This window comes from Neophocaena asiaeorientalis, unplaced genomic scaffold (genome assembly GCF_003031525.2).
Source record: "Neophocaena asiaeorientalis asiaeorientalis breed wild unplaced genomic scaffold, Neophocaena_asiaeorientalis_V1.1 scaffold547, whole genome shotgun sequence".
In the NCBI taxonomy this organism is placed as follows: Eukaryota; Metazoa; Chordata; class Mammalia; order Artiodactyla; family Phocoenidae; genus Neophocaena; species Neophocaena asiaeorientalis.
In genome coordinates, this window is record NW_020185330.1 from 3,731,401 (window position 1) to 3,755,539 (window position 24,139).

Consider the following 24,139-nt stretch of genomic DNA (forward strand, 5'->3'; position numbering starts at 1 on the left):
TCCCAGAATGTGCCTTATGACCTGCCTTTTTCCGGAGGAGTCATGCCTCGCATGCTGATAACAATCCTGGGCACAGTAAAGCCCGATGCAAACAGGTAAAGAGCAAAGTCAGCAAGTCTAACATATTTACTGATTGCTTTTGGAATAAAGGGTGATCTGTTTTGAATTTTGATAGAGTTTTTAAAATTGCACATTTAGAATCTTGGCTATACCATAGTTTGGGATTTCCCCATAAATCAATACGCATTCCCACCAAGAAGACAAGGTTTCCCTCACTAAATCTTGTGTTTCTCCCAGAACCAGAATAAAACAGAGTTTTACTTTGTGAGGACAAAGAGGAAGAGCAGGAAAACCCATTCTGTTGGTTCTTCTAGGCAGTGAAAGCCTTAGAATTAAAGGAAAGTAGAGCCTTTGTAATGTAATGTTTGGCCATCCCTCCACCTCTGAGCCATAGATTGTCTAAAACACAAAGCCCATCAAAAATTAGGGTCAGGGACTTCCATGGTGGTTCAGGGGCTAAGACTCCATGCTCCCAATGCAGGGGGGCTGGGGTTTGATCCCTGGTCAGGGAACTAGATCCCACATGTGCCTCAACTAAGAGTTCTCAGGTTACAACTAAAAAAGATCCTACATGCCACAGCTGAAAGATCCTGCATGTCGCAACGAAGATCATGCGTGCTGCAACTAAGACCCGGTGCAGCTAAATAAATAACTATAAAAAAAAAAAAAACTAGGGTCAAAGACAAAAAGATGCCTAGTTGATCTGAGAGCTTAAATATTATACCTCTCGGGGCTTCCCTGGTGGCGCAGTGGTTGAGAGTCTGCCTGCTAATGCAGGGACACGGGTTCGAGCCCTGGCCCCGGAGGATCCCACAGGCCGTGGAGCGGCTGGGCCCGTGAGCCATGGCCGCTGAGCCTGCGCGTCCAGAGCCTGTGCTCCGCAACGGGATAGGCCCGCGTACCGCAAAAAAAAAAACCAATTATACCTCTCTGTCCTCATAGTGGTACAAATCTCCCTGCAGTTGTGCAGGTCTTGGTGCACTCTCAGATTTGTGAGCTTGGCCGCCATTTCCGTCTTCATACCGGGTGAAACAGCAGAGTCACAGATTCCCACGTGTCGGCCTGGTCTACAGATGATAAGTGACAAGGTGGGGAACCCCAGTCTTCTGAGTAGACACTGTTTACTTAAGAAGTTTGAAAAGACTCTGCAAGTTAAAGACTTTAAAAGTAAATCAGCCTCTGCCATTGGTACTGGTGGGGTGAGCTCGGGGCGGATAAGACTTTGAGCTCACTTGGAAAATCCATGCTGATTTACGGGCTGCCCTGGGATGCTTGGCTCTGGTTATCACCACTGGTTATATTTATATATAATACAAGCAGGCTAGGGCTATCCTGAAGCTGTTCAGTATGTCTGTCCTTGAGGTTAGTAGTACTATTAAAGCTCCTAGATTAATTAATGTTTCTGGGTCTTATAGAGAGGACACAAAAGGTACAAATTCCAGCTGTGTACACAGGTTTATTTAAGAATCTATAAACAGCCCCTGTGAGTGCCTGTCATCTTGATCCTCGTGAATCGGCAGGAGCAACCTCCTCTGTTACCAGGAGGTGGACTCCGATTCTGATCTGATCGTTTTACATTCAGCTAACCAGTTCACTCCACCTCCAGCCAGCCTCCTCTGGTTCTACGTGGTAGTCACTACCCTAAGCCAGCTCTTCCTTCCACACAGCCTATACAGCTTCTCTCAGCACAATACTTCCCTACATAATAAAGCTTGTCTCACAGCAAGTTACACAACATACATATCCTCTGCCTGTGTCCTTATCCATCTTGCCTCCCAAAATAACATAGGACCCAGCGCCCTGGTCCTCTGCAGACAGCACTCACGATTCGGTAATATCTGCTCTCCTCCTGCTGCAGCTGCTGTCACGCAGGACCACACTGGTATCTTTGCCTTATTTATGACTGTTGCACTAAAAATGTTAGTTCCAATAACAATAGAGATGTCGACTGAGACTGGGGCAGGTCAAAACCAATTTTGGTTGAAATGATTAAGGTGGTAGTAAACTGAGAAATGTACTGCTTTGATCTGCAAAATCTATGTGAGCAGTTCCATGAAAGAAAAAAATCCTTACGGCGGTAGAGTTGACAATTATCTTCCTTTTCACTACTGAGAAAATACAGGCATTGCACATTTAGTCAAATACAAATTCTATTGCCATTTGACCATATTGGTCCTTTCCCTGTGAATTTAATCATTGGTGGTTGTATGTGTCTGTTACTGGGTGAATTAAATACCCAAGGAATCATTGTTAGTAGGTCTAGAAAGCAGACCTTGCTTTTTTTTTAAAATTTTACTCAATTGAATTTTCTTTTTTAAAACATTTATTTTTATTTTTGGCTGCGTTGGGTCTTTGTTGCTGCGCACAGGCTTTCTCTAGTTGTGGTGCACGAGCTTCTCATTGCGGTGGCTTCTCTTGTTGTGGAGCACGGGCTCTAGGCACCCATAGTTGTGGCACGTGGGCTCTAGAGCACAGGCTCAGTAGCTGTGGCGCACGGGCTTAGTTGCTCCACGGCACGTAGGATCTTCCCAGACCAGGGCTCGAACCCGTGTCCCCTGCATTGGCAGGCGGATTCTTAACCACTGCACCACCAGGGAAAAAAAAATACAACGCTTCATGAATTTGCGTGTCATCCTTGCCCAGGGGCCATACTAATCTTCTCTGTATCGTTCCAATTTTAGTATATGTGCTGCCGAAGCGAGCACACCTTGACTGTTTTATGTGTAGAGAGTAAAAAGAGAATTACAGCTGAATAGAAGGATATGACCAAAGACAACGAGGCCAAAAAACTCAACACATATTGTTTTGTTTACTTTGAGATACTGTGGTAGTACATCGAATACAGTAGTCCCCCCTTATCTGAGGTTTCGCTTTCCACGATTTCAGTTACCCAGGGTCAATCGTGGTCTGAAAATATTAAATGGAAATTCCCAGAAATAAGCAATTCATAAGTTTTAAGTTGCCACCGTTGTGAGCAGCATGGTGAAATCTCACGCTGTCCAGCCCCATCCTGCCCAGTACGTGAAATCATCCCTTTGTGCAGCAATATCTGGCCTGTTAGTCACTTAGTAGCTCTCGGTTATCAGATCCACTGTCATGGTACCCTGGCGCTTGTGTCCAAGTAACCCTTTTTTTACTTAATAATGACCCCAAAAGCAAGAGTAGTGATGCTGGCAATTCATATATGCCAAAGAGAAGCTATAAAAGGCTCCTTTTAAGTGAAAAAGGGAAGGTTCTTGATTTAATGGAAAGAAAAAAATTGTATGCTGAGGTTGCTAAGATCTTTAGTAAGTACAAATCTTCTGTCCATGAAATTGTGAGAAAGGAAAGAAACTCATGCTAGTTTTTTATTTTTTCCTGTCATACCTCAAACTGCAAAAGTTACAGCCCCAGCGCATAAGTGCTTAGTTCAGATGGAAAAGGCATTAAATGTGTACAATATTTTGAAAGACAACATTCACATGACTTTTACAACAGTATATTGCTGTAATTGTTCTATTTTATTATTAACCTCTTACTGTACCTAATTTATAAATTAAACTTTATCATAGGTATACATGTATAGGAAAAAAGTGTGCGTGGATAGCTAGCCAGCTAGCTAGCTAGCTAAATAGATATTTGGTTCGGTACTATCCATGGTTTCAGGCATCCACTGGGGTCTTAGAACATACCCTCTGCACATAAAGTGGAACTACTGTACTTGGCCCAGTATACTTTCCAGTTTGAACCCATTCTCCGGTTTATTTGCTTTCTGTTTAGAAATTTTTCCTGTATTTTATAAATGATTTGCTCTTTAGAAAATTTTATGTTCTTCACTTGATACAAATGTACAATTTGAATAATTTTACTAACTCTGGTCTTTGGTTTAAAACAGACTTGCTTTAGATTTCAAGACAGGAAATGATGTTGCCTTCCACTTTAACCCACGCTTCAATGAGGACAACAGGAAAGTCATCGTTTGCAATTCGAAGCTGAATAATAACTGGGGGAAGGAAGAAAGACAGACGGTTTTCCCATTTGAAAGTGGTAAACCTTTCAAAGTAAGTTATTGCTACTGTTATATATTGATAATGTATATTTCTCATGGGGAATCACTCTTAAACCACAATGCACTGGAAATGAATTTTCATCAGCTGTCCTGGGACACCTAACCAGTACATCTGCCCTCCGTACCAGGGGACAGGTCTCAGAAATAGTGGCACTCTCCCCAACTCCATTCAGACACCTTACCGTCACCCGTTACCACCCCTCTGAGTTTAAGCTTTTCTGGAAGTGAGAATAATAGCTTCTTTAATAAAAAAAAGTAGAGAGTCTTTATGGTACAGTTGGGCTGAGACTTAATTCCTCAAAACAACATAGTTAGCATGGCAGTCAAAACGAAATATTGGATTTCCCTGGTGGTCCAGTGGTTAAGACTCCATGCTTCCAGTGCAGGGGGCGTGAGTTCAATCCCTGGTTGGGGAACTAAGATCCCACATGCCGTGTGGCGTAGTCAAAAAAAATTTAAAAACCTGAAATTTTTAAATTCTAAAAGTAATACATACTTGTTTTATGAAAAGAAAAATTTATAGATTTTTAAAAATTAACTAAAAAGTCCTCCATCCTTTACCGCTTCCCCCATCCTCACAAAGGTTTCAACTTGAGTAACTTTCCAGTGTTTTCTATGACAAGCAACACACTTTTTATTTTTAAGCACTGCTTCAACAAATATTAGGTCCACAGTATCGGGTAAGGGTTGACTATAGAGTGGATTATAAAACAGCTAGACCGTGCAGGGGGGCACGGGTTTGATCCCTGGCCCAGGAAGATCCCACATCCCGCGGAGCAACTAAGCCCGTGCGCCACAACTACTGAGCCTGTGCTCTAGAGCCCATGAGCCACAACTACTGAAGCCCGTGGGCCTAGAGCCCGTGCTCCGCAGCAAGAGAAGACACCACAGTGAGAAGCCCGTGAACTGCAACAAAGAGTAGCCCCCGCTCGCCGCAACTAGAGAAAGCCTGTGCGTAGCAACGAAGACCCAACACAGCCACATATAAAAATAAATAAATAAATTTAAAAAAACAGCTAGACCGCCGGCTCAAGGGCAGGGTCTAACAGGGACCATATTCTACATTTGGTGGACATCTTTCCTTATGAGAACATTGCCACCTAATAGTACTTCATTGTTCAGATGTGTATTAATTCAGCCTGTACCCTACTGATGAAAATTTGGAGTATGGAAATATTCCAAACAAATAAAACCAGGAAAGTTTTATTTATTTTACTAAAATACTGTGATAGCTATCCTTATAAATCTTTGCTTCCTAGAATAACTTTACTCAAAGAATATACATGTTTAAAATTTAGATAAGGATGTTGCCAAAGTGCTGCTTCCAAAAGGATGTAAGGATTAACACATCCTCTAACCACTGGGAGAGTATGTTTCCCCTACTCTTGCCAAAACTGGTTATTATCAATCTTCATAACATTTGCCACTCTAAGTAGAGGATTCCTATTTTAGCATTTATTTTTAGTTTTAGGTGTTTGAGGCCATCCAAAAACTTTAGGTTTTTATGTAGATAAATTATTAATCTTTTCCTCTGTGGCTTCAACTATATATCCTTCTAAAAATTTTATCATTTGTTTTGTTTAAATCTTGAATAAGTTGGAGTTTATTTTTGCTGTAAAGTTACTTTTTCTGACTTTAATTAGTTCTACAATTGATCATAAAGGTGAAATGCTAGACATCCTGAGCTCAGGCCACACTGGTTTTGTGATGAATGGGCATTCCTAACAGTTTTGTGTATGTGCCATTTCAGATACAAGTCCTGGTTGAAGCTGACCACTTCAAGGTTGCGGTCAATGATGCTCACTTGTTGCAGTACAATCATCGGGTGAAAAATCTCGGGGAAATCAGCAAGCTGGGAATTTCTGGTGACATAAATCTCACCAGTGCTTCGCACACCATGATATAAAGGGGCAGATACTTTTTAAAGAAATGAAATCGAACGTAAACCTTACACATTTAAAAGTTTCATGTTCGCTACGAGTGAAAAATTTTACCTTTATTCATCAATGTCCTTCTTGCAAATCATCCATTTAATAAAGAGTTACCTGTCTTTATATGTCATTTAATTGGGGCAGTTTATTCTTGATAATGCACAATGGACTCAATGGAAAAGGACTCAATGGAAAAAGAAAGCTGTAGCAATGTTAATACTGCATCAGAGTCTCCCAAAGTTTTCAATATTTGCTAAACTATTTTTTAAAAAGGAGGGACTTCGCTTTCCAGTGCAGGAAGTGCAGGTTCATCCCTGGTCAGGGAGCTAAGATCCCACATGCCTCATGGCCAAAAAACATAAAACAGAAGCAATATTGTAACAAATTCAATAAAGACCCCAAAAAAAAAAAAAAGTAAATAGGAGTAAATACTACCCCCAAATTAACCTTTCCAACAGATGCTACAAAGAAATCGTTCTATTTTCTTACTTCAGGAAACATAATATATTCAGGAAATGAGAAAAGCAGAAAGAAAAATTTTACATATAGACAATTACTGTTAGCATTCTGGTATATTTCTCTGGACTCCTTTTAACTATTTCATCTCTCTAAACTATACTTCACTGCTTTCAAATCAGTAATGGATACCAATATCAGACAATCTTCCCGTGGGTTCTTTTGGTTTTATGAAATATCCAGATTTGTAGAGGGAAAAAAAAGTAGGTTTTTAATTAGAAATGTAATCAGCTTGAAAAAGTTTATAGTTCCCATTGTTAATACTCTCAACCATGCCTTTCTGCCCTTCCTCATTACCAGCAAGGCCAAAGATTAATATAATTTCAAAACCAGGGTGTGCTCACATCACCTCATTTTATAGGAGACCAAGTATTACTTGATCTATTATTGTTTCTACAATACCATCTTCTCAAGTATTTTGTTGCCACAGGTTGGGTCCCCCAGGAGGCAAAGAGGTTAGAATGCAAGAGGTTTATGAAGGAGTGCCCTTTCTCTCAACAGGTGTGGAGACGAGAAGGCACACAATTAGGCAGAGTAAGAAGTTGAGCATCCATGCCTCAGCCTACACTATAGGGGTTATGAGCCGGGATGATGTTTTAGAGCTGTCAAGAGGGGGATGCCTTCATATTTTCACTTCAGTCAGTTAATACAGGCCACAGTCTGATCTTAGGAAACAGTCTGATCTTGGGTGAAGTGGCTTTCTTCACCTGACACAGTTCTCACACGGGATGATTCCCAAGGACTGTCTGCTAGCAGCAGTTATAAGAACTAAAAAAATGAGTCCTTCAGTCCTAAAGTGGGATGTGAGCAGCACATCACATCTCATTTCAAAAAGTATGTTAATTCCTTATTCTAACATTCTGATCTTGACTGTTCTACTCCAGTGATTAAACAGAAGAACATAGTAAGCTATGGAGAAAAAAGGGAATTTGGTTTATACAAAATTACTTAAATCCTCTGAGCCTTGGTTCCTTTGTCTGTAAAACGAACTGTATAATACATTTTATAACACATCTTTTGTCTATAAAATGGGTTACTATGACCATTGAATAAAATATTGTTTGCAAAGATGTTGTCATATAGTAGGTCCTCAATAAATGGAAATTCCTTTTTTTTTTTTTATTTTTGGAAAGGCTCTTGTTCTACCCAGTTTTCTTTCATTTGTCTTTAAAGATTTTCTTAATACCTCATAATTCTAGAGTCCAGTAGCCCAAGGACACTCTCTCTAGTTGTAGGACACATTGATGGCTGCCTACCCAACTCATTCCCTGCTTCCTAACAGTCCTGGTTTTACCCGGGTATAATCCCAGATAAAATAGGGAAACCTGATTAGTTTAAGCACACCCCAGCTGATCTGCAGATAGAGATGTGGCATTAGCTGGCCTAACCAGACTAAAGGGAAGGATACAGCTCTGATTACCACTAGCAACCATCATGTGACTCCAAAAGGACCCAGCTTTAGAGACACTGACACCAAGGATGCCAGAATGAACAGATGTTGGACTTTGATGGCATCATTGAGCTGTTGATTATAAAGTGCCTGAAATCACCCTGACAACTTGTGAAATAATAAATTTCCTTACTGTTAAGCCAATTCGAGTTCAATTCATTATCACTTAATAGCCAAAAGCTTTCTAAATGATTCAATAGTACATATTAAACCTACCAAAAAAAATCATGTTTACTCACATTGTTTTATTCTTATCTACTTTATCCTTGAGGGCAAATATTATTTTATTGTTATGTTGCATTTTTTAAAAAAATTTATTTATTTGGTTGCGCCAGGTCTTAGTTGCGACAGGCAGGCTCCTTAGTTGTGGCTCCAGGGATCCCGAGTTGCGGCTCGCCAGCTCCTTAGCTGCGGCACACGGGCTCCTTAGTTGTGGTACGCATGTGGGATCTAGTTCCCTGACCAGGGATCAAACCCGGGCCCCCTGCATTGGGAGCTCGGAGTCTTATCCACTGCACCACCAGGGCAGTCCCATTGTTGCATATTGCTTTATATAGATTCTAAGTCTTGGGTTGCTTTGTACCCATGTCTTTTACACGTTCATGGCCCTGGACCCTTAGAAAACCCTAACTTTTACATAAAATGTTTCTTTGTTCTGAATGTCTTGCTTGAATTATTTATTAATGGGCTGTTAAAGCTGCTTTTATATTTTGTTAAGACTAGGCATTCTGAGAATATGCTTCTAAACCAGCACCTCACATAGTCTCCTAACTGCTCACGTGGGCTTGATAATAAATACTGTCTTTTCCACAAGCCTAACATACCTTCCTCTGACAACAAAAGTAGATGTGCTTTCCCTTCTTGTTTGGAAACTCTTCATCTTAAAGGACTATCCATAAAGTTGCTGCTTGTTTGGTGAATACCTCGAACACTCACCTCATTTGCAAACAGAAATAACTGGATCCAGGTCTGGTGACAAGCTTTAGCTACAATGAGTCATCTTGGTGCTCTGTTACTCTGATCACCCTGTCTTCTACAAATCCTGTAGTTAAGAGTTTTATAAAAGAGAAAATATTTCGAACGCATTAAGTGATTGATATAATTCTCTTTAAGGGAAGGCAGCATTTCCTTCAAAGGCTGTCAGTCACGTCAAGCGGAAAATGAAAAAAAAAATACAAGAATTTAATGGGAACCGCTTATAATTTAACCATTTGAAACTGCAGCATGTAAACTGACTTCAGAATCCAGAAAGCTCATCTAAAGAAACTCAACACACCCTGGAAAATGCACTATGCAAAGCTGTTCAACATCAACAAATTTAAGAGTTCAAATTAAGAGTAAAGTATAAAAGAATGCAAATATTTCTGTCAGAGTTTAACACTGTATTTTGATTAAATGAAAGAATGTTCATAAGCTCTGAGTAGGTATACTTAACATTTAAGCTTATACATTTTAAACAAGAGAGGCAAGGCACAGTACATTTTTATTCTGCATGGTTAATATACAAAATATCCCCACTTCCCTTGAGAAACAGTATCATATCTAAAACATACTTTGATGAACACTGAATATTGAAATAGTATACAGTTGTTCCTCAGAATCCTGGGGTGGGGGGTATTGGTTCCAGGACGCCCCCCCCCCCATACACATGCAAAATTCAAGGATGCTCAAGTCCCCAACAGTAGGCCCTCAGTATACGGAGGGCTGCTGTATGACACTATATAAATGGATTGAATAGAAGTGAACACAAATACATATTCTTCAACTTTTCAATATTCTAAGAATATACCACAGCACTGATAACATGAAGAAAAATGTCTGGATTTATTTTTAAATTCAAAATTCTTCTGGTTGATCTCCACTGAGGGGCTTTAGAGGTGAAAACGTAATCAGGTTACCACCAAAGGGAATGTGTCTGGTACGTTCTTGATGTCTTCTTTCCACCTGAGTGAATGTATTACTGCAGTTTAGGCCTGGCTAGAGAATAAATTTAGAGAAGTCACTAAAGTAACCATCAAGAGTTTCACCAATTAAGTTTTCAACATTGCAAATTAGTAATGGATTAATTAATAATATAAATGACGTTTCTTATACACAATAAAAAGTTATTAATGATTATGCTACTTTCCATGGATCTAATTTCAAACATATAGTTTTTTTTAACTGAAAAGCATATTAGGAATATACGCCTTAAAAGGTGATTAGTAATATGTAAATGGACTTCAGCAACATATGCAGGATGAATAAAACTGAGGCCACTTATGCAGATTCCACAAATCCTAGTCCATATAATTGTACTTAATAGGTCTTTTACTAGCGTGATCCTGCTGGGATCCTTTTCTTTGTTCCCTCTCAAACCCTACTTCAAGTTCAAATGATGCACAGAGCTAGTAATAATGTGAGTCTAAAATAGACAGGTGGACCTATTAAAAAAAAAATCCAAAAATATAACTTCTAAAATTTATGGAAGTGGAAAATAATTCACAGGGAGACTAAGTTTTAAGATACTAAGATTTATCAACAAGATAATATATGATAACTGTGAAGCAATCTTAATCATATTACTAATGTATCAAAAATAGAATATTATGATTCATTAACATCCAGATTTACTTATAATACCACATATTATCAGAACCAATCATTCAGAATTCAGCTCTGAGAACAAGATTAAATCAGGTATATATAAATTGGCCTTATGCTGAAATCCGTCTCTCTAGGTCTCAGCCTAGGATTAAAGAAACCCAAGACTGGGACTTCCCTGGTGGCGCAGTGGTTAAGAATCCGCCTGCCAATGCAGGGGACACGGGTTCAAGCCCTGGTCCGGAAAAATCGCACATGCCGCGGCAACTAAAGCCCGTGAGCCACATAAACTGAGCCTGTGCTCTAGAGGCTGTGAGCCACAACTACTGAGCCCGCGCGCCTAGAGCCTGTGCTCTGCAACTTACAATGAAGAGTAGCCCCTGCTCGCCACAACTAGAGAAAGCCTGCACGCAGCAATGACGACCCAATGCAGCCAAAATTAATTAATTAATTAATTAATTAAAAAAAAAAAAAGAAGGCTTGGACTGGGACTTCCCTAGTGGTGCAGTGGTTAAGAACCTGCCTGCCAATGCAGGGCACATGGGTTCCAGCCCTGGTCCAGGAAGATCCCACACGCTGTGGAGCAACTAAGCCTGTGTGCCACAACTACTGAGCCTGCACACCTAGAACCCATGGTCCGCAACAAGAGAAGCCACCACAATGAGAAGCCCGCGCACGGTAACGAAGAGTAGCCCCCGCTCACCACAACTAGAGAAAGCCCATGTGAAGCAACGAAGACCCAAATAAAGCCAAAAATAAAATAAATAAATTTATTTTTTAAATAAATAAATAAAGAAGGCCAAGACTAAGAAGGAACAGTGTGGTCGCAGTAACACACTCCGTTCAGCTCCTGAGATGTAGCCACCTCAGAAGGCTGAATACAAAGAAGGCATCTTCGAAAGATAATAAAAGTCAACATATTCAGAGGTCCTTAAGGAATTAGTGGCTTGAGGAAGCCAAGCATTTGCCAGGCTTCATGAGGTTAACAAAAATTGTTTCTGTTTGATCCTACATTTGCCTTAATGAATTTTTTATATTCTGAGATGGAAGATTAGCAAACCAAAGCCACTCCCTGATTTATTTTAGCAATTGGTCCTGGAAAATTTCAAGGTAAGGTTATAAACCAGAGTTGTTGACCATGGCCACAATCGCCTGACAAACGTCCTAATACAGATCATTGAAATAAAAATATCTGGCAGTAGGGGTGAAAGCCAATGCTGTAAACAGTAGGCAAGAGAGCACCATTCCATTCATGCCCTACTATTCAGTGCCAGCAGCCATGAATGCGAATCAGACAGCTCTGCCTAAAGAGGAATTTATAGTTAATAAGGGAAATAGATTCCTGAAAGTACAATATGTTTTAGGAATACAGTATCTCATATTATACTCTTAATAAGAGATTCAATGTGTGCCTGTATGCATTGTGCACCTGTGCCTATACAGAAATTAACATGCGAGAGATGAGAGCTTTTACAGGAAGGCTTCACAGATGGGCAAATGTTTGAACTAGATTTAAAGGCAAGAGGTCACTAAAAGTAAAGGCTGGGGAGCTTCCAAATAAAATAGCTGGACATAAATATAGTAATCTAAAAGAACTAGAATGAAAATAAGCAATAACTGAAGGTAGGACAGACATTATCTCCCCAACTGTAAGCTTCAAAAGTATAGAAATCTTGCATTATATTTTTCATACATCACTGAGAACTACCCAGCATAATCCAAGCTACATATTAGATGTTCAAGTATTCAACCACTTTGTCACAACAAATTTGATACATAAACCATATAGAGAATTAAATCTTCAGAGTTTAATACTAAAGCACACTATATTTTAAAGTATTAATATAACTTAATACAATTTTTCCCATTTTGAGAAAAAATGAATAAAAGTGGATTTCAGAGTAAATAAAACAATGACAAGATGTAAACTTTGCACATAAATTGAAAAGTGAGTAATATTCATTTTATAAAACAAATCTGGAATATAAAGAACTTTTCAAATCAAGTTGGAAAACTTACTGAATCAAGAAGATGGCATTCAGTAGTGAGACTTTTATTATCAAATAGTACTGAAAAACAAAAAGGAATAATTTTTAACTTTTAAAGTAATATTCTCACAGTTAAGTGTTGTTAGAAAGGAACAAAGCCTTGAAAGATATGAAAAATTCCATACATCATATGCTAAGAAAAATATGGATCATCTTATGCTATAATTTATTTTTAAATGTAGTTAAATTTCTTTGTAAAATTCTCATCCTTAATTTCAGTATAAAAAAAGGCTTCTATAGATAAATCTCATGCTTGTAATTTAAAGGCACCCAAAAGATGCTAGAACATAGCTGGAGTGCCTTAAATGTCTGACCAAGGTTATAATGTTTATTTTGCCTTAGACCCCAGCCAGAAAAGCACCATGCAGTAGCAGATGAAAATAGTAGGTGAAACCATCACACATTATATTATAACAAAAATACAAGAGCCATTTCCTACTGAACAATCACAACACAGTAGGTAGGAAAAGGCACTAGGGCAGAAAAAGAGGGTGTTTTGAAGAAAGGCTTGAGGAGTTTGATGGAAAAGAAGAGAACTAAAAAAACTTCAGGGAATTTTTCTGAGTCTTCGCAAACAACAAAGGATGCCACATAGTTAGGTCTAATGTAAAGTGCTGCTGACATCCAATATGGATTAGTATCTGTTGTTGATTTTTAATGGGTCTACTTCAAAAGGTTTGGGTGGATAGTAGGGTACCACAACACAAACTAATTCTCACAAGATATTTATTGCAAGTGTCCAATTTCTCAGCCTTCATTCTTGGCAACTGTATCCCGAAGTGTTTATAATAATCTATACTTTAGTCCAAGTTCATTTATTTAACAAAGCCTCATTTAAATACATTAAAAGACTTTACCTGACTGAGAAATTTTAGTTTCTTCTTCCTGTGAGATGTTATTTTGTGATGGTACATTTTTTTCAGGGCTAATCATCAAAACATCCTGTGCTGTAATTGAATTTAGTTCCATTCCATACACAACATCTGAAATTTCTTCCTTTTTGTTAGTATTAACATCATCTGCCACTTTGCCAGCAAGGAGAGCCAAATTCATTCTTTCACTAGGCAAACAATTTATTTCAAAGTTTATCTTATTTACATCCTGCAAGTAAAAATGTTTTTACATTTAATTACCCCAAATTGAAATAAACAGAAAAAGTCTCATTGCTATTAAAAATGAGAAATAATAGAAGGATGACATTCTGAGCACAAGCTAAAGAACACTGTAAATCCTACCATCTTGCTTCTTGAACAATTAGATCAGATAATATTACAGCAATAGTACAAATGAAGGAAAGTTTCTCAGCAAGTACCAACAGTACAGCTCAGAGATTGGCAAACATTCCATGTGATAGGCCAGGTAGTACAGTTGACCCTTGAACAACATGGGTTTGAACTGCGAGGGCCCACTTATACGCAGAATCTTTACAATTGTAAATACTACAGGATCTGTGGTTGGTTGAATCCACGGATGCGGACCCACAAATATGGAAGAACCAAGTATAAGGGGTGCACCGACTGTAAGTTATACGTGGATTTTTGACTGTGCAGAGGGATGGCAACCCCTCATGCTGTTCTTCAAGAGCCAACTATAAATATTTTAGGCTTTGTGATCCAAAGAGTCTCTGCACAAACATGAACACTCTACCATTATATTTTGAAAGCGGCCAGATACAATACATAAACAAATGACTGTGGCTGTGATACCATAAAACTTTATTTACAAAAATAATCTTGATGTGAGCTGAAAACCAAATTGGCACTATGATCTCAAACAAGCCAAAGGTCTTTGAAGTAAGAACTGTAATTCTATATGACTGCTTTAGATTTCCAATGGAAATTCCGGAGGTTGTTTATGGAGTTACTATATATAATGATATAAATAGATAACATACTGGGCTATCTAATGCACTGGAATAGGACTTACATGGTTTACTTCAATTAAATCTTGTAATCCAGGACACTTAGCATCTTCTACTATGCTGTTCCTGAAAAAGGAAAAAGGCAGCATTGTACTCAGATAATTAAAACATTTTGCTATGTTTTGAGACTATCCTTTATGGGTCAAAGATGGAGCCTCATCCAAGATCAGGCCTGTTCCAAATAGATTAGTTGTGGATGACAGCTACTTCAGGATGGCCTTACAAACCAAACGCATTTTCCTCAGAAAGCTCACAAGCTGTGACCGTGCTGGTCAGTCTGCTGGCAATCTTTTGAACCTCAGCCAAATCCAGAGCCACATACTAGAAAAAGTCAGGATAAAGCTTACTTCTGGGGGATTAAAGCATCAACTCAATTATTGTATGGCTGGAGTTGCCTACCTTTACTTGTTAGCTAGTTATAGCACAATATATTCTAATCCTGAAGTTCTTAACTTGCATTTTACTAGAAACATTTGTCTCAACCTCTTGGAGTCATTTTAAAATATGTATATATACTCATTTTTCTGGTTTTCAGCTTCACTTTGCCTTCATTGTACGAAGTTGTTTATTTGTAAGATGCTCTTTCAGGACTATTATCAGAAATAAAGTAAAAAAATTTTTTAAAGAGTACTTGTAATATCACTTAAATACAATTTTGGATCTTCTTAGTACAAGATAATGAACTACAGGGTATACAAAGTAAAGTAACTTGCATTTAAGAAATGACAATAAATTGGTATTTTATAATCCACAGATTTCTAAAACAATTTAATCCCTACAAAGGCTAAATATACTTTAGTTTATACTGAAAACTAGAAATTTTATAACTTGTTCCATGAAATATTTAAAAAGAAAAACTTTCATTTGTTTCCCCATTGAAATAGTCAATGCATAGGGTGTTCTTTATTTTTTGACAACCTTGTTTGGTGTGACGGCAGGATATTCAATGCTGTCCCATCTCCAGATTAATAATAAATCCAACAGTCCTATCTTGGCTCCAGACTACAATTTTATTTCCTACTTAAAGTATCTTTTTCCTATCATATTTCTGGTACATTTATGTTCCACGAACAAGGACTATATAGGTAATTTTGATGCATCTTTGCAGAGGCAGTACTATGTAGCATAAAGAATGTAGGTAACATCCACTTTCACCAACTGTAAGCTGAATTTGGGTAAGTTACTAACTTTTCAAGTTTCCTCATTTTTTAAAAATGGAGATCTAGTACCTCACATGGTTGTTTTGAGGATTAAATGAGATGATATATGATAGGAACCTTGAACAATGTCCAGCCCATAATAATTGTTCAGTATATATTAGCTCCCCCTTCTCTCACTCTGCCATCTGTCAAGTCAGCAACCTCAAGGTACTTTCTATAATGGCCGGTACAAAAGTGCCTACCTCTCAACGACACTGCAGGGAGGTATCAGCACTGTTTTGTGGATGATGAATCTGAAGCTTAGTGAGTTAATTAAACTTGTCCTGAAGTTTCATAGCTAGTATGTCACAGAGCTGGTTTTGAGCTCAGATCTGTCAAGCACCAAAACTTCAGGCCGTTTATCAACAAAGAACACTATATTACTTCTTTTCTTCTTGGTTCTGCAGCATTTACTTTGCCCATCTAGATATGACCATTTACCAATCTGAAATGTGAAGCCCTAATTTCCTCATTTATAAAATAGAAGTATTGCCTATACGTTACAGGGTCATTGTGAAATTTAACAAACAATACATATCTTGCATACTTAACCAGGTTAACAATCTGAAATGGTATTTAATGTCTGCATCTGTTAAACTCTTAATATTAAAGAAATACCTGTTTCCAGAAATATTTGAAATCAAAGTCTTATCAACATGTTCACTTTTGGTGCCCTGAGGATCAGGATTCTCTGGTGATGTGGTTTGTCTTAGAACGCCCATCTCAGCCCTGCTCTCAGACGCAGGTTTGCTGGCAGACTTAGGTATTCTAAGTCGTTGAAAAAGACATTCAGAAGAAAGTCCTAGAAGATGAGAGAAATCATCTTAATACCAAAAAGCTCTTTCATTCATTTTTCACTATAACTAGGAAGACAGTGCAAATTCTTCCTATTCCCCTACCTTTCTCCTATAAAATAATGTTTGTTAAAGTCAATGCCTGGGACTTTCAGTTAAAGATAGTACTGAATACACACACTAAACTGCTTCCTCTTGACATCCCACTACTATAAACAGTAACAGATAATCTTGAAAGGTTGAATGCTACGAGGACAAAGCATCCTTTTTTTTAAGGTCAGTGGCTTTTAAAATTCGAAATATAATTTTCAAGGACAAAGGAAACTAAACCAGAAACAACAAAACTCAGAAAAATTTGGAAGCGTAATATAGATAGTTGAGTGGGATATTACTTAGTAGACTCAAGAAAATAAATCCTAAGCCACTAGTCAGAAAAGATGTGAATCAACCCAGTTTATACCGCAGCACCTCTCAAAAGAATTGGTGGCCTCAAGAATCTCTGCAAGCAGAGGTAAAAACAGGAAGATTGGTTCAAAGTCAGTTTAAAGAACAATTAGAGTCCAGATTCCTTTCCTCATTATGCACAGCTGGGAAACTGTCAACAACCCCCTCCCACCGCCAAGATAAAAAAAACTAGAGGCTTATCTCCCCAAAAAGGTGAAACAGGGCGTCTCTGGTTTAGGGGATAAAGTTGAGAGACTGGTACTATATGGAAAAAGGAGGATTAAATGAGTATTATTTAAATTGTTGATACACTCAGTTTCCCTCCCCCCATGTGGCTCCTGAAAGACTGGAAGCCAGAATTATACCCTCCAGGCAACAGATCAGAAGGATCTTCTCTGGGGAATCTAACTAGCCCATGAGAAAAGACTTAAATACAGTGATGATGTGCAGGTTCCCAGCATAATGGTGCAGCTAAATCACCCCACAGTAAAGACCTTATTACCCACACGCTGCCGTGCAGAGTCCCGCTCTTAACCATGAGCAGGCAGTGAATGATCATCAGACACCCGATGGAAGACTAACACGAGAGACAGAAACCAAAACCAAACAGATGAGAGTATCTTGGAACAAATTATCCAAGGGAAGAATACGTAAAAGCTATCGTTAACGTCTGTAGAAAAATAAGACAGTGCACTTACGAAACAAGTACAGAATGTTATAAAATGGAACATTCAAAGACTAAGAAAGAGTTCTTGGGAATTAAAAACATGATAGCCAACAGGAAAGTTGAAGAAATTCAGGAAGTAGAAGAAAATGACAAGTACAGGAAAGAATGATAAAAACAGTCTACTTACCAGGAGAAAGATAAGAGTTTCTGAAAGAAAGATCAGAGAAAACCAAGGAAAGTACATCAAAGGAATAATTCAAGAAAAAAATCTACACCTTGTTCAGAGAGGGCTGTAAACAATACCCCAAGACTCCTTTAAGCATTGGAAGTGGTTGCCTTTAGGAAGTGACAAACAGGATGAGTGGGGCTTCCTGGGGACTTCTGTTTTGTAACAAACCTCATATAAACTATGAGTTCTACAATTAAAACTCTATTGAGTTCTATAATTAAAAATCAATTTCAGAAAGATCAATTTTGATCAAAAACCTTGATCTCTCTAGTCATAAGTACCAAGACAGCTCCCTGAAAGAATAGACAGTGGTGGGCCCATAGTCATGGAAACCACTAGGATCCTTGGGAAGTAAGTAACAAGGACCCATGCCATTAGCAGTGAGGCAATTCCTGGAGTCCAGGGAGTGCAGCTGCTTGGTGTAAAGGAAACACACCAAAACCACACACTAGGTGTGATACCTAAATTGACAGGGAGGTAATAATATACTTGAGGTGATAAATTTACATTTTAATGTAAATATTAAGTAGCAACTCAAGTTTATTGTCAGAAATCTTCCAAGTGGACACACCTAAATAATAGGAAAAAAAATCCCTTCTCCTGATTAGTACTTAAAGAGGACTTAGCCCCTTTCTCCTTGAAAATAAACACCTAGCACTTAAAGCATTAATAGAAGTGTCGGGCTTCCCTGGTGGCGCAGTGGTTGAGAGTCCGCCTGCCGATGCAGGGGACACGGGTTCATGCCCCGGTCCGGGAGGATCCCACATGCCGCCGAGCGGCTGGGCCCGTGAGCCATGGCCGCTGAGCCTGCGCGTCCGGAGCCTAAACAGATTACCTCAACTATGACCTCTCATTATATGGCTTATATATAATTTCAATCTAGGTAAATAAATTCAATCTAATAAAGATAGCCTATGAAAAATGGCTATTGAAAAATACAACCAGAGTTAGAAAATCATGAGAAAGAATGGTTTCCTGAAGTAGTAAAAGCTGGTTACACTGCAATATTTTAAAATTAGGAAAATGGGGGACTTCCCTGGTGGTTCAGTGGCTAAGACTTCGCGCTCCCAGTGCAGGGGGCCCAGGTTCGATCCCTGATCAGGGAACTAGATCCCACATGCCACAACTAAGAGTTCGCATGCCACAACTAAGACCCGGTGCAGCCAAATAAATTTAAAAAAAATTTTTTTAAATAAAATAAGGAAATTGGTACATTTACTGTATTTCAAAAAGATAAGAGGAGGGGTTTCCCTGGTGGCGCAGTGGTTGAGAGTCCGCCTGCCGATGCAGGGGACACGGGTTCATGCCCCGGTCCGGGAAGATCCCACATGCCGCGGAGCGGCTGGGCCCGTGAGCCATGGCCGCTGAGCCTGCGCGTCCGGAGCCTGTGCTCCACAACGGGAGAGGCCACAACAGTGAGAGGCCCGTGTACCGCAAAAAAAAAAAAAAAAAGATAGGAGGAAAATTTTTACTCCAAATGAAAATTAAACCAAATCCACCTTCCATAAGCTATTTCTCAGAAATCACAGAAAACACATAAATCTTCATGTGAAAACTATTTTTCACCTCTTACACAAGCTCCCATCCAACCCAAATATTTCCGTTTAGTAGTCTCAGCAGAAAAACTAACCTGAGAATGATTTAACAGGACTTTCAATTCTGAAAAATCCAGCATCAAACACTATTTTATCCACTTCCTTTGGCATTGCAGAGGCTGCTGCCTCAGCATGTTCTTTCTGCTTAATTCTCTCTCTCACTGCATTTTTTATGGCAGCTAGGCGATTTCTAGCTGCAATTCTTCCACCATCATCCTGTTTGGGTTTACTCACTACACCTGAGACAACTTTTTTCTGTGAAGAGAAATTATGACTTATTAAAGGGATTCATTACCATCTTATAAGAAAAACAAATAAGGCATACATGAAATACTCAACACATTCATCATATACTTACCAACCTCCTAATACGTGCTAAAATGCTTGGGGGGGGGGGTGTTGGACTTCCTTGGTGGTGCAGTGGTTAAGAATCCGCTTGCCAATACTAGGGACACAGGTTCAACCCCTGGTCCAGGAAGATCTCTCATGCCACGGAGCAACTAAACTCGTGCACCACAGCTACTGAGTCTGCTCCCAAGCCCATGGGCTACAACTACTGAGTCCGAGTGCTGCAACTACTGAAGCCCGCGTGCCTAGAGCCCGTGCTCCACAATAAGAGAAGCCACCGCAATGAGAAGCCTGCGCGCCACAACGAAGAGGGGCCCCGCTTGCTGCAACTAGAGAAACTCCACATGCAGCAACGAAGACCCAAAGCAGGCAAAAATTTAAAAATAATAAATTTTTAATAAATAAATAAATAAAATGCTGGGGGTCAAAAGGTAAAGGACAAAGTTCCTGCCCTCAAGGAGTTCTCAGCTTCACAGTGGAAGAGCTAGATAAGGACACTGAGAAGAATAAATGTCGTGTTAGAAATAAATTCAGAGGGCTGAATTTATCAATTAATCAACCTTCAGAGGCACCAAGAAAGGCTTATAGGAAGTAGCACCTGAGCTGAAATCACAGCTAGGTGGGCTACAAGATGGGATGAGGAATGGGCTAGGTAGAGAGAATAGCATGTTTGCAAAACCAGAAATGAAAGAAAGCACAGAGGAGTTGGCAAGAGGTAAGTAACAGCTAATTATGATCCCTCACATGTAACCATTTTGAGGAGCTACATTTACACAGAGGACAAAGTAATAGAGGTTACTGATGATTTTTAATCAGGAGGTTAACATTATCGAATCTGCATTCTGGAGAAGTCACTGTGTGTCCAGACTGGAGAATGGATTGGAGGGTTACAAGCCAGTTTGGAAGGCGATTACTTCAGGGATACTGGAAAAAGATGCTAGTAGTTAGATTACGGAGGGAAAAATGGAAAACAGTAAACAGATTCAGGAGATATGAGGAAGAATTGAGAGGACTTAGCAATCTTTTAGATAGGTGGAATGAAGATGGTGAAATACAGAAAGGAAAGGACCACAGAAGATAGCCAGGTTTCTATCTTGGATGCCTGGAGGGATGATAATACCATTCTCTGAGACAGGGAAACATCGATGTGCGTGAAGATGATTTCAGTTTGGGATACACAGATTTTAAAGTATTACTGTGTCAGCAGTAAGAGTGGTTTGAAATACAGATTCGGGAATCATCGCCGAGTGGGTAAGATTGCGCATGAAGAATATGGAAGGAGAGAAGAGAGTTGAGGTAGGAACTGGAGTATCACAAACGAGGGATAAATGGAAAGAAACTTGCAAACATGACTGATAAAAAGGGACAGAGGTAGGAGGAAAATCAGTATAAAATAATTTCAAGAAAGAGGGAGTAGACTGTATTTAATACTGCAGAGGGACTAGACTTTATAATTAAGTACCTAATAACTGCAGCAATTAGTGGATCAATAACCTTGGTTATAACTGTTCTGGAAGCATAGAGGGGGTGAAGCTGAATTGCAGTGAGTTGGAAAGGTAAGTGGGAATCAAAATAGTAAAGACAGAGTATAGACAACTTTTTCAGGAAGTCTGTCTGTGACTGGGAAGAAAGAAATGGGAATGGGGGAAGGGGAGGTACAGATAACTGTAAGAGATGTGGACCTCACAGGTTTAGCTGTTTTGCTTTTTCCTAATGTAAACAGAGATAAGACCCTTAAACATATCTAAAAACTGATGGAAAAAAGAGGGAAAGATGAAAACAGGATAAGTGATGGAATGAGAGGCAATGAATAGGAGGTAGAAGGGAATGGTAACAAAGTATAGGTAAAAGACAAAATTTATTTTATTTGTCCAATATCTTAACAGTAGCCTATAAATAAAGTAGGAGGAGAGAGACACCTGGTGATAAGGGGCAGAATTACAAGGCTCTGATATACTACTGTACTGATACAGCCATTATCTGCATCACTGATGATATTAATGTTTCCAGGACTAAGTACTCAATAAGAAATATCCACAGTAGCTTCAAAATGTTCAAGCATCCTTTATTGTTTAGTAGATTTAAAACTCATTCAATCAATTTTGTCAATATCCTTTGAGTCTGTCATAACAATTAGTAAAATAATTTTATTAAAATGTTTCTTTAATACTCTAACAGCATAAACTCCTAAGGATTCAAAACAGTTTTGCTATGGATTACATAGCATGATAAAGTACCAATCTAGAGACCTGATTTTATAACCACAGGCATTTTTCTAAAATCTAAAAGGAAAACTGGCAATGCTCTACTGTGGCTTGAGAAGCATTCATCTGAATCAAAAACTCTGAGTTTAAAACATTACTAGAAAAAATTCTACAAATAGATAAGAATGGAAGCTATCATGATAAAGTAATAGGAAATTTTACAAGATAAAGTATAGGAAGAAGACAGACATTCTAAAGAGCCATTGTTTCTCTTTCTTTTCTATTTAAAAAATTCTTTCAGGACTTCTGTGGTAGTCCAGTGGTTAGGACTCCGCGTTTACATTGCAGGGCGCCCAGGTTCGATCCCTGGTCGGGGAGCTAAGATCCCGCAAGCCACACGGCATGGCCAAAAAAACCCAAAAAAATCTTTCGTTTTGAAATATTTCATACAAAAGCACAGCCTACTGGATAAGAATAGGAATTCTGGAATGAGAAAGTCTGGCCTGAAACCCAGCTCCACCTTGGGCAAGTAACTTAATCTTTCTGGGCCTCATATTCCTCAACTGTAAAATGGGGATAACAGTACCCACCTCAGGAGGATTGTTGAGGATTAAATGAGTTAAAACATGTAAAGTATTTGGAACAACATTTGGCACATACTAAGCATTATATAAATTATCTACTTCTACCATTATTATTACCAAAAAATGTATAAACACAATTTAAAGAATAAAACAAACACACACATACCCACTATGTAGCAACTCAGAAGCTCTCAATCAATCACAGCCCCAAATCAATCATAGCCCCTATCCTTCCTCCCTCCGGAAATAACCATTCTGAATTTTGCATTGCTCATTTCCTTTCTTTCTTCAAAGACAATCAGCACATTGTAAGCAATATATGAAACTTATTTTAAAAAATGATAAAAAATCTGAAGCTAAATGTTTATAAAGCTTGAAAATAAAAATTATTTAGAGTAGAAGAGTCTATATTAGAAACCCACAAACTTACCCGAAAAACTTTTTTGCTTGTATTGTTATTGTTTTGCCACCCAGATTCCTCAAGTTTGGTCAGATTGTTGAATTTTTGATTTACGTCTTCTATCTATTAACAAATAAAGCACAAGTTTATCAGATTAATGCTAACCACATTAAAATTACAAACTAATAAACTGAAGCTTCAAAAAAACTGAGAATGGCAACATAAAATTAGTATTCAAGTGAAAAACTCTTATAGTAAAATTGTTCATTGTTATTTTTGGTGTTACAGACCTTCAAAATCTACATAAAGAATGTCATATATGGGGGCCTCCCTGGTGCCGCAGTGGTTGAGAGACTGCCTGCCGATGCAGGGGCCACGGGTTCGTGCCCCGGTCCGGGAAGATCCCACATGCCGCAGAGCGGCTAGGCCCGTTAGCCATGGCTGCTGAGCCTGCGCATCCAGAGCCTGTGCCCCGCAACTGGAGAGGCCACAGCAGGGAGAGGGCTGCGTACCGCAAAAAAAAAAAAAAAAAAAAAAAAAGAATGCCATATATGGATAACTCTCCTAAATTATTTTTGATCACTAAAATGGTAGGAGAGATATCCTAAATTACACAATATGAATACAATCTCTCTCTCTTTTTTTACAGGACATCTTGGTTGCTTCCAAGTTTTGGCAATTATAAATAAAGATGCTATAAACACCTGTGTACACATATTTGTGTAGACATATGTTTTCAACCATTTGGGAAAATACCAAGGACTGTGATTGCTGGATTGTATCATAAGAGCATGTTTAGTTTTGTAAAAAACTGTCAAACTGTCTTCCAAAGTGGCTGTACCATTTTGCAATGTACCACCAGCAATGAATCAGAGTTCCTGCTGCTCTCCATATTCACCAGCATTTGGTGTTGTCAGTGGTTTGGATTTTTGCCATTCTAATAGGCATCCAGTGGTAGCTTATTATAGTTTTAACTGGCAATTCCTTGAAGATCTACGATGTTGAGGCTTATCTTGTCATATGCTTACTTGCCATCTGTATAACTTCTTTGGTGAAGGGTCTGATCAGGTCTTTTCTCCATTTAAAAATCAGGTTGTTTAAAGGGTTCTTTGTATATT

General features: G+C 38.8%; 2 protein-coding genes and 1 non-coding gene across 4 annotated transcripts in view; 1 reads left to right on the plus strand and 2 right to left on the minus strand.

Moving 5' to 3' along the window:
- Window positions 1–6,169, plus strand: part of LGALS3 (galectin 3) — a 16,465-nt gene extending 10,296 nt beyond the window's left edge. Inside the window, exons 4-6 of the mRNA XM_024734737.1 lie at window positions 7–95; window positions 3,935–4,100; window positions 5,859–6,169. Of these exons, the coding sequence (XP_024590505.1) occupies window positions 7–95; window positions 3,935–4,100; window positions 5,859–6,014 (411 nt within the window). The 3' untranslated portion in view covers window positions 6,015–6,169. The remainder of the gene's footprint in view (window positions 1–6; window positions 96–3,934; window positions 4,101–5,858) is intronic.
- LOC112392913 (U6 spliceosomal RNA) lies at window positions 2,659–2,765 on the minus strand. Its single transcript, XR_003001783.1, has one exon. It is a non-coding gene; the product is annotated as a U6 spliceosomal RNA (small nuclear RNA).
- Window positions 6,170–9,471: 3,302 nt separating the features above from the next.
- Window positions 9,472–24,139, minus strand: part of DLGAP5 (DLG associated protein 5) — a 38,874-nt gene continuing 24,206 nt past the window's right edge. The window contains exons 13-19 of one of the 2 annotated variants that reach the window (XM_024734800.1): window positions 23,052–23,144; window positions 19,521–19,740; window positions 16,375–16,558; window positions 14,563–14,623; window positions 13,494–13,737; window positions 12,608–12,657; window positions 9,472–9,982 (exon numbers count right to left, since the gene is read on the minus strand). In XM_024734800.1, coding sequence (XP_024590568.1) covers window positions 9,842–9,982; window positions 12,608–12,657; window positions 13,494–13,737; window positions 14,563–14,623; window positions 16,375–16,558; window positions 19,521–19,740; window positions 23,052–23,144 — 993 coding nt within the window. In that variant the 3' untranslated portion in view covers window positions 9,472–9,841. The remainder of the gene's footprint in view (window positions 9,983–12,607; window positions 12,658–13,493; window positions 13,738–14,562; window positions 14,624–16,374; window positions 16,559–19,520; window positions 19,741–23,051; window positions 23,145–24,139) is intronic. The other variant, XM_024734801.1, reaches the window with a different exon arrangement.